The sequence below is a fragment of the Nansenia antarctica genome, assembly GCF_963989245.1.
Source record: "Nansenia antarctica genome assembly, chromosome: 10".
Lineage (NCBI taxonomy): Eukaryota > Metazoa > Chordata > Actinopteri > Argentiniformes > Microstomatidae > Nansenia > Nansenia antarctica.
This window is the reverse complement of record NC_137680.1, coordinates 18,851,482-18,873,204: the sequence shown is the minus strand read 5'-3', so window position 1 is coordinate 18,873,204 and position 21,723 is coordinate 18,851,482. Positions and strand designations below refer to the sequence as shown.

At 49.8% G+C, this 21,723-nt stretch overlaps 1 protein-coding gene across 1 annotated transcript in view; it reads right to left on the bottom strand.

Annotated features, from left to right (window-relative positions):
- The window catches only part of cdkal1 (CDK5 regulatory subunit associated protein 1-like 1), a 341,623-nt gene extending 320,225 nt beyond the window's left edge, over window positions 1-21,398 (bottom strand). The window contains exons 1-3 of the mRNA XM_080540862.1: window positions 21,268-21,398; window positions 19,865-20,028; window positions 18,668-18,780 (exon numbers count right to left, since the gene is read on the bottom strand). Of these exons, the coding sequence (XP_080396988.1) occupies window positions 18,668-18,780; window positions 19,865-20,022 (271 nt within the window). The 5' untranslated portion in view covers window positions 20,023-20,028; window positions 21,268-21,398. The remainder of the gene's footprint in view (window positions 1-18,667; window positions 18,781-19,864; window positions 20,029-21,267) is intronic.
- Between the last annotated feature and the right edge of the window lie 325 nt (window positions 21,399-21,723).

Below are 21,723 nucleotides of genomic sequence, written 5' to 3'. Positions count from 1 at the left end.
ATCTCTGACAGCCTCGCGGCTCAGAGGAACGCCAGGTTCAAAGCGGCTAGCCGTGTCACCGCCGCCGCCGTTGTTTGCTAATGATACGTTCAAAAGCCTCATCCTGAAGAAAGAAAAGGACAACAACAAAAAGGGGTTTGATGGTGGTGGTGGGGGGGGGGGGGGGGGGCGGGGGAGTGATGGGTGGCAATGCACATCACTGGTGGTGTAACGATTACAGGGACGGGGCATTTCAGGGGGAGAAGAAGAAAAAACAAATACATTCTTTCTAACCCTTTTGTGATTGTGCTGCAGAGAAATATCTTCATCAGAACAGGCTTTGCCCATAAAGCGGTTGACATTTTGCCCGAGCCTTGTTTGGGGCGTTTATTGGCCACCTAGAACAGGCTGCACACAAACGAGCACAGAGAGGGAGAGGGAGAGGGAGAGGCAGAGGCAGAGGCAGAGGCAGAGGCAGAGGCAGAGGGAGAGGGAGAGGGAGAGGGAGAGGGAGAGGGAGAGAGAGAGAGAGAGAGAGAGAGAGGGAGGGAGATGGAGAGAGAGAGAGAGAGAGAGAGAGAGAGAGAGAGAGGGAGAGAGAGGGAGAGAGGGAGAGAGAGAGAGAGGGAGAGAGAGAGAGAGAGAGAGAGAGAGAGAGAGAGAGAGAGAGAGAGAGCAGAGGGGAGAATTCTCAGAGCTGGATGAATGTTTCTCCAATTAGGCAGCCACAGAGTCAGGGACTCAGATTGTCCCCCAGTGACTTGTCCTTTTATCACATACTTCCACCCCCACCCAAATCTGCCACCGCAGACCAGGCCTCTCGCACAGCGGCGCCCAGAAAGCCCTCCGTCTTCAAGAGCACAGCTTTCCCACTGAACGTCATTAAAAATGCATTCTCTGAATACCCTCTGTTTTCAAGGCGGCTTTGTTTAAAAAAAAAAAAAAGAAGAAATTATGGAATTACCAAAAGCTGAAATGGATGGAAACCCCAATGGATAATCCTGCATGTGGACTTGTTCAACAAAAAACAAAAACAAAAAGTGCTTTTCCGCCAAACCTGCCTGAGGCGTTCAGTACGGTAATAGTCAGGAGGAGGGGAGAAAAAAAAAAAGATAAATCCCAGAGTATAATCTAGTTTAACACGTAATTAATAAACAACAAAAAAATCAATTTCGAGTGATTCTCATCATGAATAATATATGTCATTGCTTACAATGTCTGCAGTACATCAGGTTCTATTTCCAGTTTTTTTTTTCTCTCTGCTGTTTGAATTCTCATCTGACACAGGCCCAATCTTGTCTGCATCTCCCAACACCCTGACAAGTGACCGCTTATCAATTATGAATTATTTGTCCCCGAATTCAGGGGAAGCAGATAGAGGGTTTATATGGCCACCGTTCTATAGTGAATGACCCTTTTACATTCTGTCAAACTAAAGCTGTTGCGCTGCTTATCATAGGACTGTCCATGATTGCTTGATCCACTATCTGAGGTGCGGAAATGCTCGGAGGCGATTGTCAACACACACACACACACACACACACACACACACACACACACAGACAAAAGTGGATCACATTCTCATCGTCAGTAACTACAAGCACATCTGGCTCATCACTTTAAAACAGATGCTCCAATCTCATCTGTGGAGAGACTGTCAGCTCCACCCTTTTTATATGCAAATAGGCCATAACACAGCATGAAGTCTCGCCGTTATCAAACATCAAAAATGAAAATCTAAATTGTGCAAAGACCTCACATTAGGATGGGCTGGGAGTGGGCCAGGAGGGGAGGGGGTGCATGGTGCAGATAGACAGTCACTATGGCTTGATGAGCAGACAGACATCTCCCCCTCTCCCTCTCCCTCTCCCCCTCTCTCCCCCCCTCTCCCTCTCTCCCCCTCTCTCCCCCTCCCTCTCCCCCTCTCCCCCTCTCCCTCTCTCCCTCTCTCTCTCTCTCCCTCCCTCCCTCCCTCCCTCCCCTTTCATAACCACCCCATTAACCTCATTATAACCACCAAGGACTGATTCCATCTTTACTCAGCTATTCTCAGTTTGAGGGTTTAAAACTTTGAGAATAACTTGTCTGTCACAATCCCGTAGTCACGCATTGATCATACTTTCGAGCCCGGTGTCAAGCTGACATGAATGTAGGGAGGGAGGGGACCCCTGAAGAGGACCTCCGCCAGAGACCGAGACTAACACGCAACAGAAGGATGTGTGGCTTCATTTTGAGGGTGGCTTTAGTTCATTTGTCTGTGGAAACTAAACCACCAATCCTAAACCAAACCACCCACCGGCCCACACATGCACACGCACACACACACTTATTGCAGATTATAGAAGAGACAGGGACCCATCCAGCCATCTGTGTGCCATGTGAAATCCCATGATTATCGATCCTCTTCAGACAGGCAGACACACGGGAGGGCAGAACCAAATCCTGTCCTGATCTAGACCCCCCCGGACCTCCCTCTGGGTGGGCTGCCACCGCCTCAACACAGGGAGGGGAGATGGGGAGGGAGGGAGGGAGGGAGGGGGTGAGATGGAAGAATGTAGGTGAAGGGAGATGGATGGAGCGAGAGATGAAGGCAGGCAGGCTTGAGGACAGAGGTCTAGGGCAGAGTCTGTTGAGCTCACTAACACAACAGGAGAGAGGAGACGCGAGGAGAGGAGAGGAGAAAAGAGGAGTGGAGGGGAGAAAAGAAGAGAGGAGGGGAGGGGGGGGGGAAGAGTCTTGGCCAGAGGGGGCCAACCAGTCCCAGACCCAGTGCTCGTCTGGCATGCTAGTGGTGCAAAATAGGGGGGGGGGGGGGAGACTGTAGGAAGGGGGGGGGGAGAGCAGTGGCAGGCTGAATGCCCCAGCAGACTGATAGTCCCAGCAGGTATCCCAGCCTCCCCTTCACCTCAGTCCATCCCAACTCACCCAGCCCCCCCCTCTCCCACACTCCCTTGCTTTATTCATCACGACCTGCCCACCAGCCAACCCCCCCTTCCCCCCCTCCCCCGAAAGCCCTTCTAGGAGGCCATCTTAATGACCAAGTCACCGAGCGGGCCGGCGAAACAAACCCCCCCCCGACGGATGTTGTCGACCACCGCGCCGTAAAGAGCTCCGAAGAGCAGCAGATGGCTAACGGTGACATCATTCTTAGCCACACACCACAGTAACCCCCCCCCCCCCCCCCCACACACACACACACACACACACACCACCTACCACACACAACTAGAGATAAGGGGGAAAATCGCCATCACTCACTTACTGATAAGGATGGACTGAAACTTGACAAGACAAACAGTTCCCCGGGCACTCGTGTGTGTGTGTGTGTGTGTGTGTGTGGGGGGGGGGGGGGGGGGGGGGGTGCAGGGCAGACAGCTGCACTCCCTCTCCTCTGACCGAACATAGAAAAACACAGAAAGGTCAGGGGGGAGAAAAAAAAACCCTGACTTTCAACTTCCATCCGGTCGTGGAAATCGTTGGCCGACGACATGCGACAGACATATGTAACCGTCCAACCCTCAGGCTTTTTAAAGCGCACCCGCGGCTGGGCCGGGACGCGTTTTTTCCGCCTTCCGAGAATCCTTCGCTTGACGGTGCCAGGGGTTAGAAAGCACAAGGCCACAGAGTCACACACTTCCCCCCCCCCACTTAGATACATGCTTATCACTCATTCAGACGGATCAAGCTCTAATCAAAAATGCATGGGTGTTTTCATCCATCCGAGGCTGTTTCGAGTGGATGTCCCCGCCACACACACACACACACACTCTGTGTAATGGTGGATTCATGTTTTCAAAGCTCTGCAACAGCTTCTGACCGGCAATGTTGGAAAAAAAATAAAACAGTCTGGGGATGAGATGAGCGAGACAGACCTATTATTGGGTTTCAGTGGCTTGGAGGCGGCAGTGTGTGTGTGTCTGGGGTTCTCTGGCATTAGAGATGCAGCCCCCCCCCCCCCCACACACACACAAACACACACACACACACACACACAGAGAGACATAGAGACACAGAGACACAGAGACAGACACAGACACAGACACACAGACACACAGACACACAGACACACAGACACACAGACACACACAGGCTGAGCAGGGAGCTACGGGGTAGATATTTGGGGGGGGGGGGTATGCTGAGTGGAGCAGAGAGCGATGTGATTGCTGTCTCTCCTTTGCGTAACACACACACACACACACGGCCTTCTCTCACCTCATCTGCAGGTAGATCAGACTCAGGATCAGGTCCAGGCCCAGGGGGGTTAGGTAGAACACCTCCAGAGGCCCAGAGGGACAAAGGTGGGGAAACTAATACACACACTACTCACGCACACACTACTCTCTCTCTCACACACACACACACACACACACACACACACACTACACACACACAAGAATGTGACAGCCCCTGACCTACAGCAGTGATAGTGAGGCTTCATCACTGTGCTGTGGTTTTTATGACTTTCTCCATCCCATACCATTGGGTTATCAGTAACCGTAGCCACATTGATGGGGCTGAACACATTAAAAACACAACACCACTGTATGTCTGTTCCCTGGACCGTCATGCAGCGACCATAGGCCCTGGTCATGACTGTTCACCAATGGAGTGTTCCTGTGTTCTGAGCTGAGGGGCCAGGGTGGTGAGTCACAGTAAGAGAGCGGGTGGGGGAGACTGTGGGAGAGTGGGAGAAGCCAGGAAGAGGCTCTACTAGGGGCAGGGAGAGGCTCTACTAGGGGCAGGGAGAGGCTCTACTAGGGCCAGGGAGAGGCTCTACTAGGGGCAGGGAGAGGCTCTACTAGGGCCAGGGAGAGGCTCTACTAGGGGCAGGGAGAGGCTCTACTAGGGCCAGGGGGAGGCTCTACTAGGGGCAGGGAGAGGCTCTAGACCAGGGAGAGGCTCTACTAGGGGCAGGGAGAGGCTCTACTAGGGGCAGGGAGAGGCTCTACTAGGGGCAGGGAGAGGCTCTACTAGGGGCAGGGAGAGGCTCTACTAGGGGCAGGGAGAGGCTGTACTAGGGCCAGGGAGAGGCTGTACTAGGGGCAGGGAGAGGGCTGTACTAGGGCCAGGGAGAGGCTCTACTAGGGTCAGGGAGAGGCTCTACTAGGGGCAGGGAGAGGGCTGTACTAGGGTCAGGGAGAGGCTCTACTAGGGGCAGGAAGAGGCTCTACTAGGGGCAGGGAGAGGGCTTAGTAGGGCCAGGGAGAGGCTCTACTAGGGGCAGGGAGAGGCTCTACTAGGGCCACGGAGAGGCTATACTAGGGGCAGGGCTGAGGCCTTGTTCAGGGAGAGGAGGAGAAGGAGGAGCCCCCCCCCCAGTGTCACTGTAGGAAGACGATGACAACACCCCCCTGGCGTTGCGTGCCAGCTCCCGTCTCCATCTGCCAGCCTCCACCCAGACAGGCGGATGAATCACTTAAGCGAACACTGCTTGCAGAGGTACACTTGAATAATAAAAAGGGAATGGTGAGGGGGAAGGGGGGGGGGGTGGGGGCCCGCGACTGGAGGCCAGAGGGAGAGAGAGAGACGGACGGACGCGGTCGCTGGAGCGAGACAGCCCGCCCCGCCGTCACAGGGAACTAGCTGGAGGGGGGGAAGAAGAAACGTTTTAGAGAGAGGGAATTATTGAAAGCCGGGGTACTTTGTGAACCTTTTCCTCTGTGTTCCATTATTAACTGCTCGCTGGCGGTGCCTGCGACCGCCGCCACACAGTCAGCGTGGCGGTGCAGAACGAGACAGGGCCCCCGCCCCACCACCCTCCCCCGGTCCCCGTCCCTGTCGCATGGTTATTGTCACCATGAAGCCTCTACCACTGGGAGAGCTCTGACAATGATGGATGTCCTGGCCGTCATTAGTGATATTTACTCTCCGGGAAAGAAGTGGTTATCGGGGAAGGGGCCCCGGTACGGGGAAAGGTAGGGATCCGCACAATTAGTTAAAACAAGCGGCCGGGCCTCCCAGGCACCTCCCATCGACCCGCCACCGGGAGGGTATTGACCAAACGCTTTCTAAAAGGTATTCACCTTCCGATACACTCTGCCACACGGTCGGCTCTAATCAGGTTTTCCACACTTCCCCCCCTACCTTCACCAGAGAGAGAGGGGGGGGGGGGGGAGTGTAAGAGAGACTGGACGTTTCCTATTCAGCCGCCCAGACAGTTCATCAGATAGGGTGGCAGCATTGAGCCCCGCTTGTCCTGTTGTGTCATTGGCTGGGGGGGCTGGGCGGCTGTCAATGCACTCAGCTAAGGCCCAGCGATAGAAACTGCACGGGATATTAATGCTGTCACCCGGACCTGATATAAATAGCCCACACTCAAGGACATTTGTGCAGACGACACTTGGAAATCGAACCATCGCAAGGAAAAGAAAACTAACCCAGTTAATGTGTAATCAATATTGAGCTATGGATTTTCTCAAACCAAAATACAATATTTATTTAGTTAGCTTTTTTGCCAATATGCAGCAATCTATATGCCCTGTGAATGTAAATACATTTACCACAGGAAAAGGCTCAATTTGAGTGAATTAGGGAAAGGACAGACAAAGTGGACTCAAAAGGAGGTTCAAAACTCAATGACCGGCCCCTGATGTGTGGATGGACAGCCACACACACACACACACACACACTCACAAACACACAAAACACACACCATGTCTGAGCAATTATTCACCATTTCCTCTAAACGGAAAGGTCAGTGCCTTCTCATTTACTTCAAGTCAGACCTTTTGCCTTGCTACATCAAACAGGATATGTCGAATGCAAATTGCCGTTGCCTCTCTGAAAATTGTCTGAGGCTTTTCAAAAGGCACTTTTTTTTTTCTTCCCCTCATATGAAAAAAAGAAAAAGCAAATTGCCGATTCATTTGTATTTAGCCGACGAGGCTCTGCTGAGAAGGACGTAGAGTCTAGACATGCAGAATTAATCCATAACGAGGCCTGTCCTCCCCGGTCACCCGCCTCCCCTGCATCACTCCAGCAGGTGGTCAGAGTAATGCAGTCATTAAAACTGATGGGTAAAAGGACGTCAAAGTGGGTTATCTTTTTTCGAAAACAAAGCCGGAGCAGAGCCTTGAAAAGCCATTTCCCAATGTCTCCTTTCTGTCCACCGCTCCGAAAAGGCGACCTATTAACTTTGCCATTTTTCCCCGCCCATAACAATGGCCTCCTCCGCAAGTTTAATTACTGCACTCTTTGTGCCCGAGTTAAGGGCTTTTATTGTCCTTTCATATCCGTCCATGAAGGAGAAATTCATGTTTAGTTTTTCCTGCGAAGCGGCCGATGTAAAGCGCTCGGCCGCTCTTACAAACACAGAACTGTGGTGACATTCACTTGACTTTCCTCCTAATAAAAAAACAAGTCTCCCAATGATAAAAAAAATAAGAAGAAGAAGACAAACTCAAATTATTCAGCCACTTCTAATGGTGGCCTTGTTATCCAAAGCAAAGTCAGCTCATAAATACGCTGACCTCTAACCTCGGCGTGTTCATTTGTCTTCGCGCCGAAAATGAAAATCCTCACGCGGCTGGGATGTCATCTTCGCCACAGTTTCCTGAGGGACATCTCTCCTTTGGTGTCTGCTGTGGGCCTCAGGTCCAGGACTGGGGAGGGGCTCTGACATATCGTGGTGGTGGTGTGTAGTGGTGTGGGGGGGGTGGCTGGAGGAAATGCAGAGATGGCTCAAATTCACCGTGGTCCCTCATATCATACATCAGCTGAGGTAATACCGGAGAGTGAGTCGGCCCGGTCCAATCCCCTCCCCCCCACCCTCCCATCCCCACCACCGCCCCCCCCCCCCCCCCCCCCCCCCCCCCCCCCCCAACACAATACCAAGAAATAAATTGATCTTGGCGACCCGCGGCTCAGCGCGGCCCACGCTCCGGCTCTGGGATTCAGAAATTATTAAGCAGAGGTGAGAGGCCACGGTGTCTGGCAGCGCCGCGCCGGGGGGGGAAACTTTATAAATGGCTCGGAGGTAACTGCTGCCACGGCCTGATTGTTACCAGTAACCAGATCCAGCGCACATTGCTTCATGTCAGGTTCCAGCTTCTCCCCTTTTCATCTTCACCTTCCTATTGTCCATGAAATGGAGGAGAGGGGAGCCATCCCTCTCCTTCAAGAGAGAGAGAGAGAGAGAGAGGGGGGGTCTGGTCTTATTGGATTGAGGCTGAGGGTTTTTTATGTGGATGGTGGTGGGGAGGGAGGGAGGGATGGAGGGAGGGAGGGAGGGATGGAGGGGGGGGAGGGGGCAATTCATCTGGCAAAGAACCTGGGCAGGTCAGGCTGACATTAAGCCCCTACAGTGTTGTTGGGGAACCAGGAGATTGGTCTCCAGGAAATCGGTCCCACAGCCTTGTCTGATGTTAACGGATGGACCTGTGGCCGAGTCTGGGATCCCCGGCTCCTCCAGCAATGAAAATGAAGCTTTGTTACGCCCCCCCCCCCCCCCCCCCCCCCCGCCCCCCCCCACACACAGCAGCAAACACTGCATCAGTAGAATGTCACAGAGAAGACGAGAGACATTCAAGTGCAGTGTAAACTCTCCGACTCCTGGTGGAGGGGGTCAAGACTGTGTAAAAAGGCATGTTTACTCAGGAGAAGACGTGTACTCTGGGGGAGGGAGGGGGGGTGGGCAGAGGGTGGGGGGGGGGGGGGGGAAGGAAGGGAGAGAGGGCATTTCAACGAGAAGTTCTCATTAAAGCCGTTCTAGCCCTAGATTTACAGCTTAATAGCAGGTTGACATAAGTAATGCAGTCCCCTGCTCGCCGCCGCGCGAGGACGGAGGGGTCAAGGCGGGGACGGAGGGGGAGACCACCCAGAGGAGAGACGCCCCGGCCGCTGGACTCCAGACCGGCGGGGTCAACGAGCTGCTCCTCAAACACACCCTCCCGTGGAGAGAGGCCTTCCCTGGTTTAACAGACTTTAGCTGTCCCCGACGAGAGAGAGCCTCCGCCTCACCTGGCTCCTGAAGGGAAGGCGGTGAACCGGATATTGAGAGAGGAGCGGCCCCCGAATCGTCACGGCGGGCAGATGGAGCTAACGAACTGCCGACTGCCACAGTAGCATACAGGAGAGAGGACGGGGGAAAAGGAGATACATTTTTTTTAAAAAGGATCTGCCGTTCACGCTCCAGACACCGGACACGAAGAAGCGGTGAAAGGGGGGGGGGGGGGGGGGGTCGTGGCCTAGCAAGCTGTGTCACGCCTCCGCCACCGCCACACGACACGGCGCGGTGGTGTCTCTGCGCGCGCTCATCCAGGCCAAAGAGATTTCATCCATATTCCGGATCCCATTAAAAAGGAGATGGAATTCTGTCAGGAATCCCTGGATCAACGGGGGGGGGGGGGACTGGAGCAGTGGAGCAGCCTTCAACACTTCCCTACCTGGGGGGGATTTGAAGGCACAAAAGCCTCTCCCAGGGTCCATAATCCTGTGGCCTCTCCTGCTCTCCGTACCGGTGCACAGGTCAGCCTGCCCCCCCCCCCCCCCGACAGGATCACACACTGGGGCCCTCATCACTCAGCACAGATGGGCTAGGCCTAGGGGCTTCTAGGACTGAGCTGGGTTTCTGGTTCCTGGGCTGGGGTTGCATGAGGGCTAGACTGGGCCGGGCTTCTGGGCCGGTCTCACCTCAGGTCAATGTTCCGTTGGCTCACTCTCTGTGGCTCCAAACCCCTTCGCCTACTAAATTTCTCTGTGGGGCTTCTTCATTCCTTCCCCCCCCCCCAAAAAAAAAATGAAATGCCTTCAATTTAACCCAAGTCAAAGTTTTCAAAGTAGCCATTAAACATGACGGAAAAAAACCTTTCATGTTGTTCTCGGGGCACCTGTGGTGGAGGGAGTACTGCATACGGGGTAATGACTTATGAGTAATGTGATGTCATTGGCTAAAAACTTGAACTCAGTGTACATAGAGGGGTCTGGGTCCATGAGGGCATGTGTGTGTTGGTGCTTTTAGCTGAGAGCTCGCAGAAACAACACACCGCAGTCACATTAACCCTGGATTAGGGTCTGTTGATTGCCAGAAGCCCCAGTTTCGCTGACAGAACACAGACGAGCATGTGTTAAAAACACACACATACACGTGCACCCGCACACACACGCGCGCACACACACACACGCACACACACCCACACACACACACACACACACACACACACTTCCAACACGTAAACGTGTTCCAAGGTAATAAACGGCGGGGCGGGCAGGTGTTCAATCTCCGACGGTTCTTCTGTGTGGTTCCATAGTCCTCCAGGTCCACACAGGGCGAGCCCAGCGCCCAGCCCTGCCTGTCTGTCTGTCTCCTTCTCCGCCTTCCCCGGGTCCCTCCTCTCAGGACCGCTCTCTCCCGGCGCCAGCCACCACATCCGCCTGCACTGCCTGTCTCCGTCCCTCTCACCTCTCTCTCTCTCTCTCCTCCCCTGCGTCACTCCTGCATCTCTCCTCTCTCTCTCCTCCTCTGGGTTCCCCCCATCTCTGCCTTTTCCCCTGCATCTCTCTCTCTCTCTCTCTCTCTCCCTTCGACTCTCCTGTTCGGTGAGAAGAAACAGCTACATACAGTAAAGGGGAGAGTCGGAGAGAGAGAGAGAGTCGTATTGGATGCTGTAAATGTGAACACACACACACGCACACGCACGTACACACACACACACGCACACACACACACAAACGCACAGAGAGAGCGTGGTGTAGGAGAGTTGGGATGGCATGGCGAACTGCTGTCGACTATATACACACACACACACACACACACACGTGGAGAGTGTACTGTACTGTACCCGGCACCAATAGGGGGCTGAGGCTCTGGGAGCTGCAGACTTCTCATTGGCTGCTGCCGCGCGCCGTGTAATGTTGCGTCGCCGACGTTTCAGCCACTCCCGTGCCTCCGAGAAGGGCTGTTTTATGAATGAGCTGCCGCGTATGCAAGGTGTGTGTGTGTGTGTACACACACACACAGTAAAAAATACTACTCTCTTAATGCACATGCTCCTCGCGCTCGTGTCTATATCACTCATTATCACCACTACTACTACTACTACTACTACTACTACTACTACTACTATTACTACAGTGTCAGCTCAGTCTACTGGCTGAAACGCCCGTGGAGACACACTGTCATAAGCCGTGTGTGTGGGTATGGAAATGCCTGGAACCGAGAGCGCTCCTAACTCCAACGTTCCTGTCTGAATCAGAAGGCGTCTGGTTAAATTGGGCACGGCGGTTTTTTATAGACGTGATAATGCAACAGCCTGTTTACCGGTGACGCAAGAGTTGAGTAAGATTAAAAAAAAACAATGAAAAACACATCCATGAACACACATCCTTTAACTGTTCGCATGTGAAGCGGAAGCCCCAGATTTGACTATCCATTTTAACGGACGGTGTTTGCCTAACCAGTATGTAAATCCTAATTGCATTGCGTGCCTTGTGAAAAAAATGTTTTGGGTGGGGATAGAACCCCATTGGCTTTCTATGAAGTCTGTGTCTGGCAAGCATCATTGTCAAGTTCAGCCTGTTCCTACCGAAGGTCAACAGTACCATCTATGGGTAGATGTCGACTAAAGGGAGCAGCGTAAATTGCACTTGAGGTGAATACGGCTCTACAGCAGCTCCAGCGTTTACATTGGACTGCCGTCTGATTACACTGTATTTAATAGGATATGAAATAACTGAATCATAATGACTAGCTCCCTCATTAATGTCAGAATTGTAAGAGCGGTACATCGACGACTCATCGCTCAGAGGAAACGCAGTGGCGAGCTTTATAGCTGTGAATCACAATGTTCAATAGAGGAGAGCTCTCTTGTCGATACACTGACGAAAGTTACTCACTGTTTTACAAGTGTTTTCACAAATCAAGTCTGACATCATGCTATCCAAGAGAGCTGTAAATTCATCTCTGAGATGTTTAACTGTTTGTGGTGCAAATGAACAATGGGGCCATTTTCTGTGGGTCAACACTGCCACCTGTTGACAGGAAAAGGAACTGACACATTATTGATATTGCCATGTTAGAATGCATGTAGAAAAAATACTGTTTGTGTCTCAGTGTTTCTCAGATGAAGTCTGCTACAGTTCGATAACATTACAGTCACACTAGAAAAAATCAGAGGGCACCATCTTCACTTTCTGTAGCTAAACTAAAAAGCATTAGAAGTTATTTGCTAGGTTTTGAGAGCCCTGTAATAATCCGGGCCAAATCTGCGCCCACACCAGCCGTATATCGCCACCACGGGTCCTCCTCTGCTCTCAATACAGGCTGAATAGCCATTACCATTAAGCCCTTCTCTGAAGACCAGTCCAGCAAAGCCCTGAGATTGGAGCCAGCCAGGAGCTGGGGCCTAACGCCGCAGAAAACCATTACAGGCCATTCCCTGTGTAATCTCTCCTGATTTGTCCGTGACAGTCTCACCTTCCCCAATCCCCCCCCCAATCCCCGCCCCCCCACCCCCTCCTCCCCACCACCACCGCCGCCACCCCATCACTCTGAGATGCGTGGGCTCCGGCCTGTCCATCACAGAAGGCCAAATGAGTGGTAACACACCACCTGCAATTTCCTCCAGCCCCTTCTCATCTCTGAGCTGATGAAGTCTGAGTGGTGGGAGTGGGAGTGGGGGGGGGGGGGAGTGAGAAAGTGGCAATGTCACACCCTGTTACCTGCCATTCGCCACAGTGACAACATGGTCACGCAATGGACCCGGCCCTCAGTCTAGCCTAGAGGCAGTGTGGTGAGCTGGAGAGAGAGCGTGAGTGTGTGGGTGAGTGTGTGTGTGTGTGAGTGTGTGTGTGTGTGTGTGTGTGTGTGTCATGGCACAACCAACCCAGAGAGAGAGAGAGAGAGACTGAGGTGTGTGTGTGTGTGTGTGTGTGTGTGTGTGTGTGTGTGTGTGTGTGTGTGTGTGTGTGTGTGTGTGTGTGTGTGTTGTGTCATGGCACAACCAACCCAGAGAGAGAGAGAGAGACTGAGGTGTGTGTGTGTGTGTGTGTGTGTGTGTGTGTGTGTGTGTGTGTGTGTGTGTGTGTGTGTGTGTGTGCATGGTTGTGTCATGGCACAACCAACCCAGAGAGAGAGAGAGACTGAGGCCATCTATAGCCTTTCACGCAAGACCACTGTCTAAAGCCTCCTTCACACCTCCTGCTTCACAGGCGCTCAGACCCAGCTCTGGCCTGGCTCATACCAACGTGAGGCTGATATCGGAGTCAGACCCACCCTGTGAAGGATGCAGAGACAGAACCACCCTGTGAAGGATGCAGAGACAGAACCACCCTGTGAAGGATGCAGAGTCAGAACCACCCTGTGAAGGATGCAGAGACAGACCCACCCTGTGAAGGATGCAGAGTCAGAACCACCCTGTGAAGGATGCAGGGACAGACCCACCCTGTGAAGGATGCAGAGACAGTCACAGAACCACCCTGTGAAGGATGCAGAGACAGACCCACCCTGTGAAGGATGCAGAGTCAGAACCACCCTGTGAAGGATGCAGACACAGAACCACCCTGTGAAGGATGCAGAGGCAGCTGGAGGACAAGACACACCACTATTAATTATCATTAGCGGGAAGAGGCGTCGCTTAAATAATAGCCTGAACTTCCTGAGTCATTCATGAAGTCATAAAAGCTTTTAACAAGGGGAGTCTGGAGTGGGACAAAGACAGATACACATCCAGCGCAGGAAAAAGACAAGACGACAAACACGGACCTGTGCCAGATACTTTAGCTAGGTTTACGACTAATGCGTCTTTGAATGACTTTGTGATGGTAGAAACAAGGCTAATCTGTCTTCATTATCCCGGTGAGGTAACGGTAATGTGAGTGTCTTAACACAAGTAGGCCATGTTGTTTCGCCTTAAATCCGTAACGTTGCCTCTGGAAACAAAGAGACAAGAAGCTAGTCAGGAGGTCGGGGCTTAGCGCCTGTCACACAGCACTCACTCACTCACACACACTCCCTTTCCAAAACAAAACCGTGTGTGTGTGTGTGTGTTTATCGCAGAGCAGGTCAATCAGGCCTGAAGCCCAGGGCAAAAACAATAAGGCCTGATTATGTAATCAGTGAGTCAGGTTGATCTACAAACCCTCTTCGATTCAACTATTACAACAGGTACTGTAACCCCAAACACTCATAAAGAAGTACAGCTAAAAAAAGACCTTTGCATACCACTCTCACTTTAATAACCAACATGGCCGCAGGGAATGGGGGGGGGGGGGGGGTGTATCCACATTTGGAATTTAGACTAATTTGCTAACAATAGAGCCTGAGGTGCAATGGGTGGCCATTGTTCTCATTTCTAATTGTTCTCATTTCTAATTGTCTGAAATGCTTAGCATGCAGATCTTGGGCATATGGTCTCCTATACTGTGCGTATTAAATATATATTTGTACATTGTGGGATAATTATTTGTGATTCCTCCTGTAATGCATCTCACATAAGGTTATACATACTTAATGAGACAATTAGAGTCAGATGAGACTCATTATGCCACAGGCATGGGCTTTCTCCAGGAAATCAGAGGAATAATAAAGTAATAAACAGCCAACATAACTCACTAGGGGTGGCTTCCTCCGCACAACACACACACACACCGTCTCCCATCTCTCTTCTTAGAAGCCATTCTATTCCTAAAAAGCTTGCGGACAAAACAGTTTTTAGTTGTTGTTTTTTGTATGACGCCGTTTTGACTCTACCTCTTTTATTCTAGAAACGTGTTTGTTCCTAAAAAAGAAAATGATAATGTTTCTAATGTATAACAGCCTCACAGTATTTCAATGCGCTCCGTGTTTAAGTCGCTCCGGATGAGACAGAAATAAAAAGTGGACGATGTTACGTGGAACATCTATTTATTACTTGGGGAAAGTGCTTCGTTTTCTACATCATCACGTCCGTTTGTTATTGCTTTTCAATAACGGCGAGCGTCTGAAATACATTTCAAAAGGATGACGTGCATAAAGCATTACTTTCTAAGCAAAAAAAAGGGGGGGGGGGGGGGGAGGACTTCTGAAGCCACAAGCACAGGTTATCCAACTGAATTTCCTGCCATACAATTATAGCAATTTTTCCAAATTGCCACGACACAAACAAACCAACAGCAGCGCAATTAGTCTTCAAACATCCCACTTCCTATGTGGGGGTAAACACTCTCTCTCCCGTCATAATGTCTGGGCCCAGAAAAGAGAGGGGGAGAGAGTGAGAGAGGGAAAGAGAGAGAGGGAGAGAGAGAGAGGGAAAGAGAGAGAGTGAGAGAGAGAAAGGGAGAGAGAGGGAGAGAGAGAGAGAGAGAGAGAGAGAGAAAGGGAAAGAGAGAGAGGGAGAGAGAGTGAGAGAGAGAGAGAGAGAGAGAGAGAGAGGGAAAGAGAGAGAGGGAGAGAGAGAGAGAGAGAAAGAGAGAGAGGGAAAGAGAGAGAGGGAGAGAGGGAGAGAGAGAGAAAGAGAGAGGGAAAGGGAGAGAGAGAGAGAGAGAGAGAGAGGGAGGGAGAGAGAGAGAGAGAGAGAGAGAGAAAGAGAGAGAGGGAAAGAGAGAAAGAGAGAGAGGGAGAGAGAGAAAGGGAAGGGATAAAGAAAGTGTGTGTGTCAGCTCAGCCTGGCACCTGCGCCTGCCTCTGCTCCTAATGGAAAATTACAGATCACCAGGACCCAGGACAATTAGAGCACATTTCACAGTCCCGCTTCACATGCAGGGAGCGGCAGGGAATTTGCATGTTTGAAGCATGTGATTAATGTCCCTCTGCAGCTGCGGAGAACGTCCCCCCCCCCTGATGAGAGGGACGCCCGCAGGGCTAATATTCACAGCCCAGCCAACACAGAAACCCCCCCCCCGCCCCCTCTCTATCTCTTTAACTCACACACACACAAAGATACTAACACAACACTCACATACTCCCCCTCCTCTAACACACATAAAAGATATACACACACAATCCAGATTATATTTTTAGGCCCACACTTGTTTCTCTGTCATGCACTGACACGAGCACGAGCACGAGCACACACACACACACACACACACACACACACACACACACACACACACACACACACACAGACACACACACACACACACACACACACACACACACATAATCTCCCTCTCCCTCTCACACTCTTCCCTCAGCTCACCCATCAAGTGGCCCTCCCAGTAACCTGGCTCATGGCTGCGGTCTGGGCAACATGCAAATGGCGTGCAAAACTAGGAGGACATGGATTCAGACGGCCAACTTTACCCAGGCGGAGGAGGAATCTGCTCGGTGCTCGAGGAGAGAACACGCCTTAGAGAGCAGAGCGCTACGGTACACGTAGCATACCGGTGTCTGCATTTCACATGTCTGCTCCTTGGTTTTGCTGGAGATATCCCTCCATTTCTGCACCACTGAGAATGACTCCTCTTGATCATATGGGATTGTAAATCCTTGGATTACGTATCCATGGAAATAAAGGCCTTAATGAGAAGTGTTAAGGAACAGGCCTTCTCTTTCTTAGGAACACTCTTGTAAAATGAATCAATAAGGCGTATTATCCTAAGCTCCTGTATTAACTGTGTACTAGTACACCTGAAGGAATAACTGCTGTAGACAGAAACGGGTAACACTTCACATGAATGAATACAGAACACAGGGTTGGAAAAGCAGGTTGGAGACACTAATTAACTATTAACTTCTAGATGATAGTATTTGAATCAGTTGTGACTCATTCATTACAATTATGTTGGAATCACTTTGCTGATGGTGGTAAAAGTGGCTTGCTCTAGTCTTATGTGCACTGAAATATGTGTGCACACACAGGAGTCATGCACGGAACGTTCTGGTACCTCAACCACCTCAACGAGGATCATTAATATGTTTATAACCGATTCAAAACAAAAAGACGACCTCTCAACTAATAGTTAACCGTTATAAATCCTTCATCGCGTCTACCTTATGTAAGGTTGTACAGAAATAGAAGCTCGACATCCAATTAAACAAGACTGTGCAATGCAGACGGCCCCAGTGGCCTAGTCATAAACACACACCACAGACACGCTGTAACCCGAGCCCATGGGGAGAGGGAGCGCATTATATCTCCTGCCTGGTGCAGGGGAGACTATATGACCGTATCAGCGTGCTAACAATTTCCTGAGGCCACATTGGACAAAAAAGATATGTGGCCCAACTTGCCAAATGTGCTTGTAAAGAGAGGGCTATTTACACAACCTCTCTCATTTAGCGTGCTCTCTGGTAACTCAAGGCAGCTGTGAACGTCTACGGTTCCTAAGTTGAAATGCCTCCGAGTTAATTATTCAAGTCTAAAAGTCAACCCCCGGGGGGGCGTCTCTCTAAGTGAGGAGTCCTTCTCGTGGGTCGGGGGGACTCGCCGCGTTTCGGTTAAGGGGTCTTAGGGGTGAGTGTTAGCTGGCAGCTAACTAACTTTTAGCAACGTTCAGTCATTTTAATAGGATGTAATAATAACGTATTAACGTAGGTCCTTGGATATCTCCGCTGTATTACCTCTGCGCTGTCTGGAGGGTGATGTATCTCTGTTTGAGAGCTACTGTACTGCCATTGAGGGTGTGGTTCCGTCTCTGTGGTGGATTGGGTGCAGTCACAGGGATTACCTCTGGTTCTGAATATCAGATGGGTGTTGTGTGTCGTCCGATTAGTGACACTCGGGGCAGACGGAGCAACATGACCCCTTTTGCTGGCTGATTAGCTTCAACACAGAGTTTATTTTCCAGCAGGCGTGTTGATAACAACCAGATGCCCAGTCAGAAGGGATGGGGGGCTGGGGAAGGGATGGGGAGGGGGGGCTGGGGAAGGGATGGGGGGGCTGGGGAAGGGATGGGGAAGGGATGGGGGGAGGGGGGGGCTGGAGAAGGGGAGAGGCACAAGGGGCCTCTTGTGTTTCCTCTGGCAGGTCGGGACAGGCCTCGGACTGTTCATTAGCTCACCGGCCCGGCGCACACACACGCACACGCACACGCACACACACGCACACGCACACACACACACACGCACACGCACACGCACACACACACACCCTGCTCTACACACACAGACAGACACACACACAGACACACACACACACCCTGCTCTACACACACAGGCCCACTAAAAAGCTGCTCAAAGAGTTACAAAGGCACTACTGAAGCATGAAACTGCAGCACCATATCAGACAAATGCCAGACAGACAGATCTGGGCTTTCTTCTTTCTTCAGTAACTAGTCTCGTCTCTCTTCGGGAGCAGACACTATAAACGGGGGAGACATTCGGAGCGTGGGAAGACTGCCATCTTGTGGTCGTGGGTATCGGTCCAAAACCAGAGGGGAAGAAGGAACCCACTTGCTTAGAGAACGGAACACGTTCAGATGTGAACATCAGCAACTTGGGGGGGGAGGTCATGTTTAAACATACAACAGATCCACAACGCGTACCTTCTCATTCAGAGGACGATTCCCACCTTTTCTACAAGGGTGGATGTTCAGTCTTTAGCTTAAAAAATGTGATTTCCCACTTCACCAGCCTGGATTCTTCACACAATTATTGAACCAAAGAAATGACTGGACCGCGTTGAGTTTGATAATGACAGAGTCACTGTCACAGATGAAGACATAACACTTTACAGAACATTGAAGACAGGATCCAACACATCCAGTCAACGGCAGAGATGTAACAGCGATGTCAGTGTGTTGGCCGTGTGTGAGCTTTTTTTCCACCTACCTGTCATCTTGTAGCCACTGGCTGCCAGCTGCCCTGCCATGTACTCCCCGTCTGAGTTGTTGTGGGAGCAGCCCCATGTCCTCATCCAGATCTTCTGGGTGCCAGGGATCACACTGCAGAGGAGGGGAAAGGCACAACCTCTGTTTGACCAAAGCTAACACATAACATCCACATATCTTGATTTTTCTTGTTCTTTTTTTTTTTTTTTTTTTTACTTGGCTAGATGTTCTAAGATACTACATACTCACAATGTAGGCTATTGTAAATGCAAAGCCGATCAATATAAGCGTGTGTCTAACACTCACTCTGACAGGGAGAAAACAACCGTATCATCTCTGCTTCTTTTTGTTGAATGTCAGTCAAGGAGGCCAAAGTCGGAGACTTAAGTCCTTTTTCATTGAACGAAGAGAATGAAATGTGGTTGTGCAATCAATGCAGCTTGGCAGCTTTGCATTTTTCCCCACGAGCCACTAGATGGCGCCGATACTCCTCCATGACTGTCTGCCACAGACTGCTTTTGTGACTGATTAGACGGATATACACCATGGGAAACAGTGCACACAGTGGCCTGGGCACCTATCCAATAAAGCCCTGAGAGATCCTGGGGATTATTCCACTGCTATTCCACAATGACAACTTTTGAGGGGGAGCAACTAGACTGGGGCTTGAATAAGCGGTCTGGTGGTTGCAGACGAGCCCTAATGATCCAGACCTCTGTACCGAGGCTGCAGAACGCCCTCAAAAAGGGAAGCTAAATCAACAAACAGCACAAAGCATCTCGTAACAGCGCTTATGCAGTAGGAACAGGTCGATAAATGATTGGTGTAGCACCAGCCTTATAAAGGGTTTATGAAAGTCTTAGTAGGCTACTTTTTTTGGAGGGAAAAAGTGTACGTTCTGAGAACGAATGCTGCAAATGTACCTCACCTGAAGGAGAATTAAGGCAGGTCAATTACATTAGAATGTTTCTTTTTTAAATCCAGTCCACTTGAGATCTCTAAGTCTATTAGTCTATTACTATATAAATTAGGCGTGAGGTAAATGTGTGAATGGAATGAATGACGAGGATGGGACCACCTGATAATAGGGTGATGCCTTCCAGAGATTGGCACTTCATGTGTTTGATCAGTGTCAGTGTGCAGATGTTTCCATGCCCAATATGATCATTCATCTCCCTTTTCGTTTATCATACTGTACCTGTCCGCTTGCAATGTTTCTGTCGTCTGGATCTGGTTTCGTTTTCGGACTCGAGGGATAATATGCTTCCTGGCATACTGTCGTTCATGAGGAGTCGGGTCGTCTGGTGACACCATGTCCTCGATGTCCTCGATCAGGGAGTCACAAGCAGACGGCATGATGATCTGTTGACAGATGTACAGGGACAGGGTACAACTAAGGATACATCTCAACATTGTTAAAGTCACCCTACCATAGTACTTCACTTTGTTTGGATGGTCTTGAACCGTGGATTAACTGGTCAACAAACTACAACTCTGAGTTGACATGCAAGCATTTGTTGAGGTTAGGTCTAGGTTGGGGGTTACTTTAAGGGCTAGGTTTTGTTATTGATAGTTGTAAAAAATAAAAATAAAAACTGGGGGACTAGAGCCAAATACATACAGTACAGGCCAAAAGTTTGGACACACCTTCTCATTCAATGTGTTTCCTTTATTTGCATGACTATTTACATTGTAGATTCTCACTGAAGGCATCAAAACTATGAATGAACACATGTGGAATGATGTACGTAACAAAAAAGTGTGAAATAACTGTGTGAAAATATGTCTTATATTTTAGATTCCTCAAAGTAGCCACCCTTTGCTTTTTTGTTGTTAATAAAATACAATTTTTGTTGTTGTTAATAAAATATATAATAATAATATTACATATATATAATAACATTATTATTAACACATTATATTTTATATTATTATTATATATTTTATTAACAACAACAAAGCAAAGGGTGGCTACTTTGAGGAATCTAAAATATAAGACATATTTAGAGTTATTTCACACTTTATTGTTAAATACATAATTCCTATGTGTTCATTCATAGTTTTGATGCCTTCAGTGAGAATCTACAATGTACCAAATAGTCATGAAAATAAAGGAAACGCATTGAATGAGAAGGTGTGTCCAAACTTTTGGCCTGTACTGTAAGTACTGTCAAAATAATGTCACTGAGCGTCCATCGATAGCACTGTTATTCTTAAATTAAGCTAACGTTTGAATTACGAAATGACTGTATTCTACCTTTATTCATATTTGAATAAGATATGATATCATAACCGCTGGTAGTAATTCCTCATTTCTACTCGATGAGGTTGTGTTATTGTTACTGACAGCAAGTATTAGTTCCCTTGTTTTCCCCCACAGCTGCGGGACACAGGCCCATGCCAGCTCTGTGAACTCAATGTCCGTTTTTTATATAAAAAATATGAATGATGATATTCTTCATACATAGTAGGACACAGAGGACACTCCGTTCTGTCTCTAATCAGGCCTGCAGGATAACGAGCTAGTAGTGCTAGGCTACAGACGCACGTGTTTCTGTTTTACACATAAAAGCCACTGATCAGTGCGTCATAACTCCTCACCTGGGATGTAAACAGTTCTGTCCTCCGGTACAGACGGGTCTTTGGTGTACTTTGGCTCTCAAAACAGAGTATAGACTTGTTTTCACAACTAGCTGACGTTTGTTTTGATCAACATTCCGCCATGCTGTAAACGTCCTTTGACCTCGTGGAACGACGGAAAGCCGTATGGGACAAGTTTCATTCGTGGCAGTGAGCAGCAGCAGAGAACCTGGGCTGTCACAGGACTACAGAGAGAAGAGGACACTGATATAAGACGTGTTTGTCATGCTTGCCTTCGTGCATCATGTGACACTAGTCTCTGGAAGTCATTCTGCACATTGACATTTCTCTAGACCCAAAGACAAATATTTTTTATTATTTTTACACATCTAAAAGGTGCCCTTTAATGACCTTGTTGTCTGTATACTGAACTGTGCTTGACATGACATTGTACTGTTATGTTGTTTGTGTCTGAAT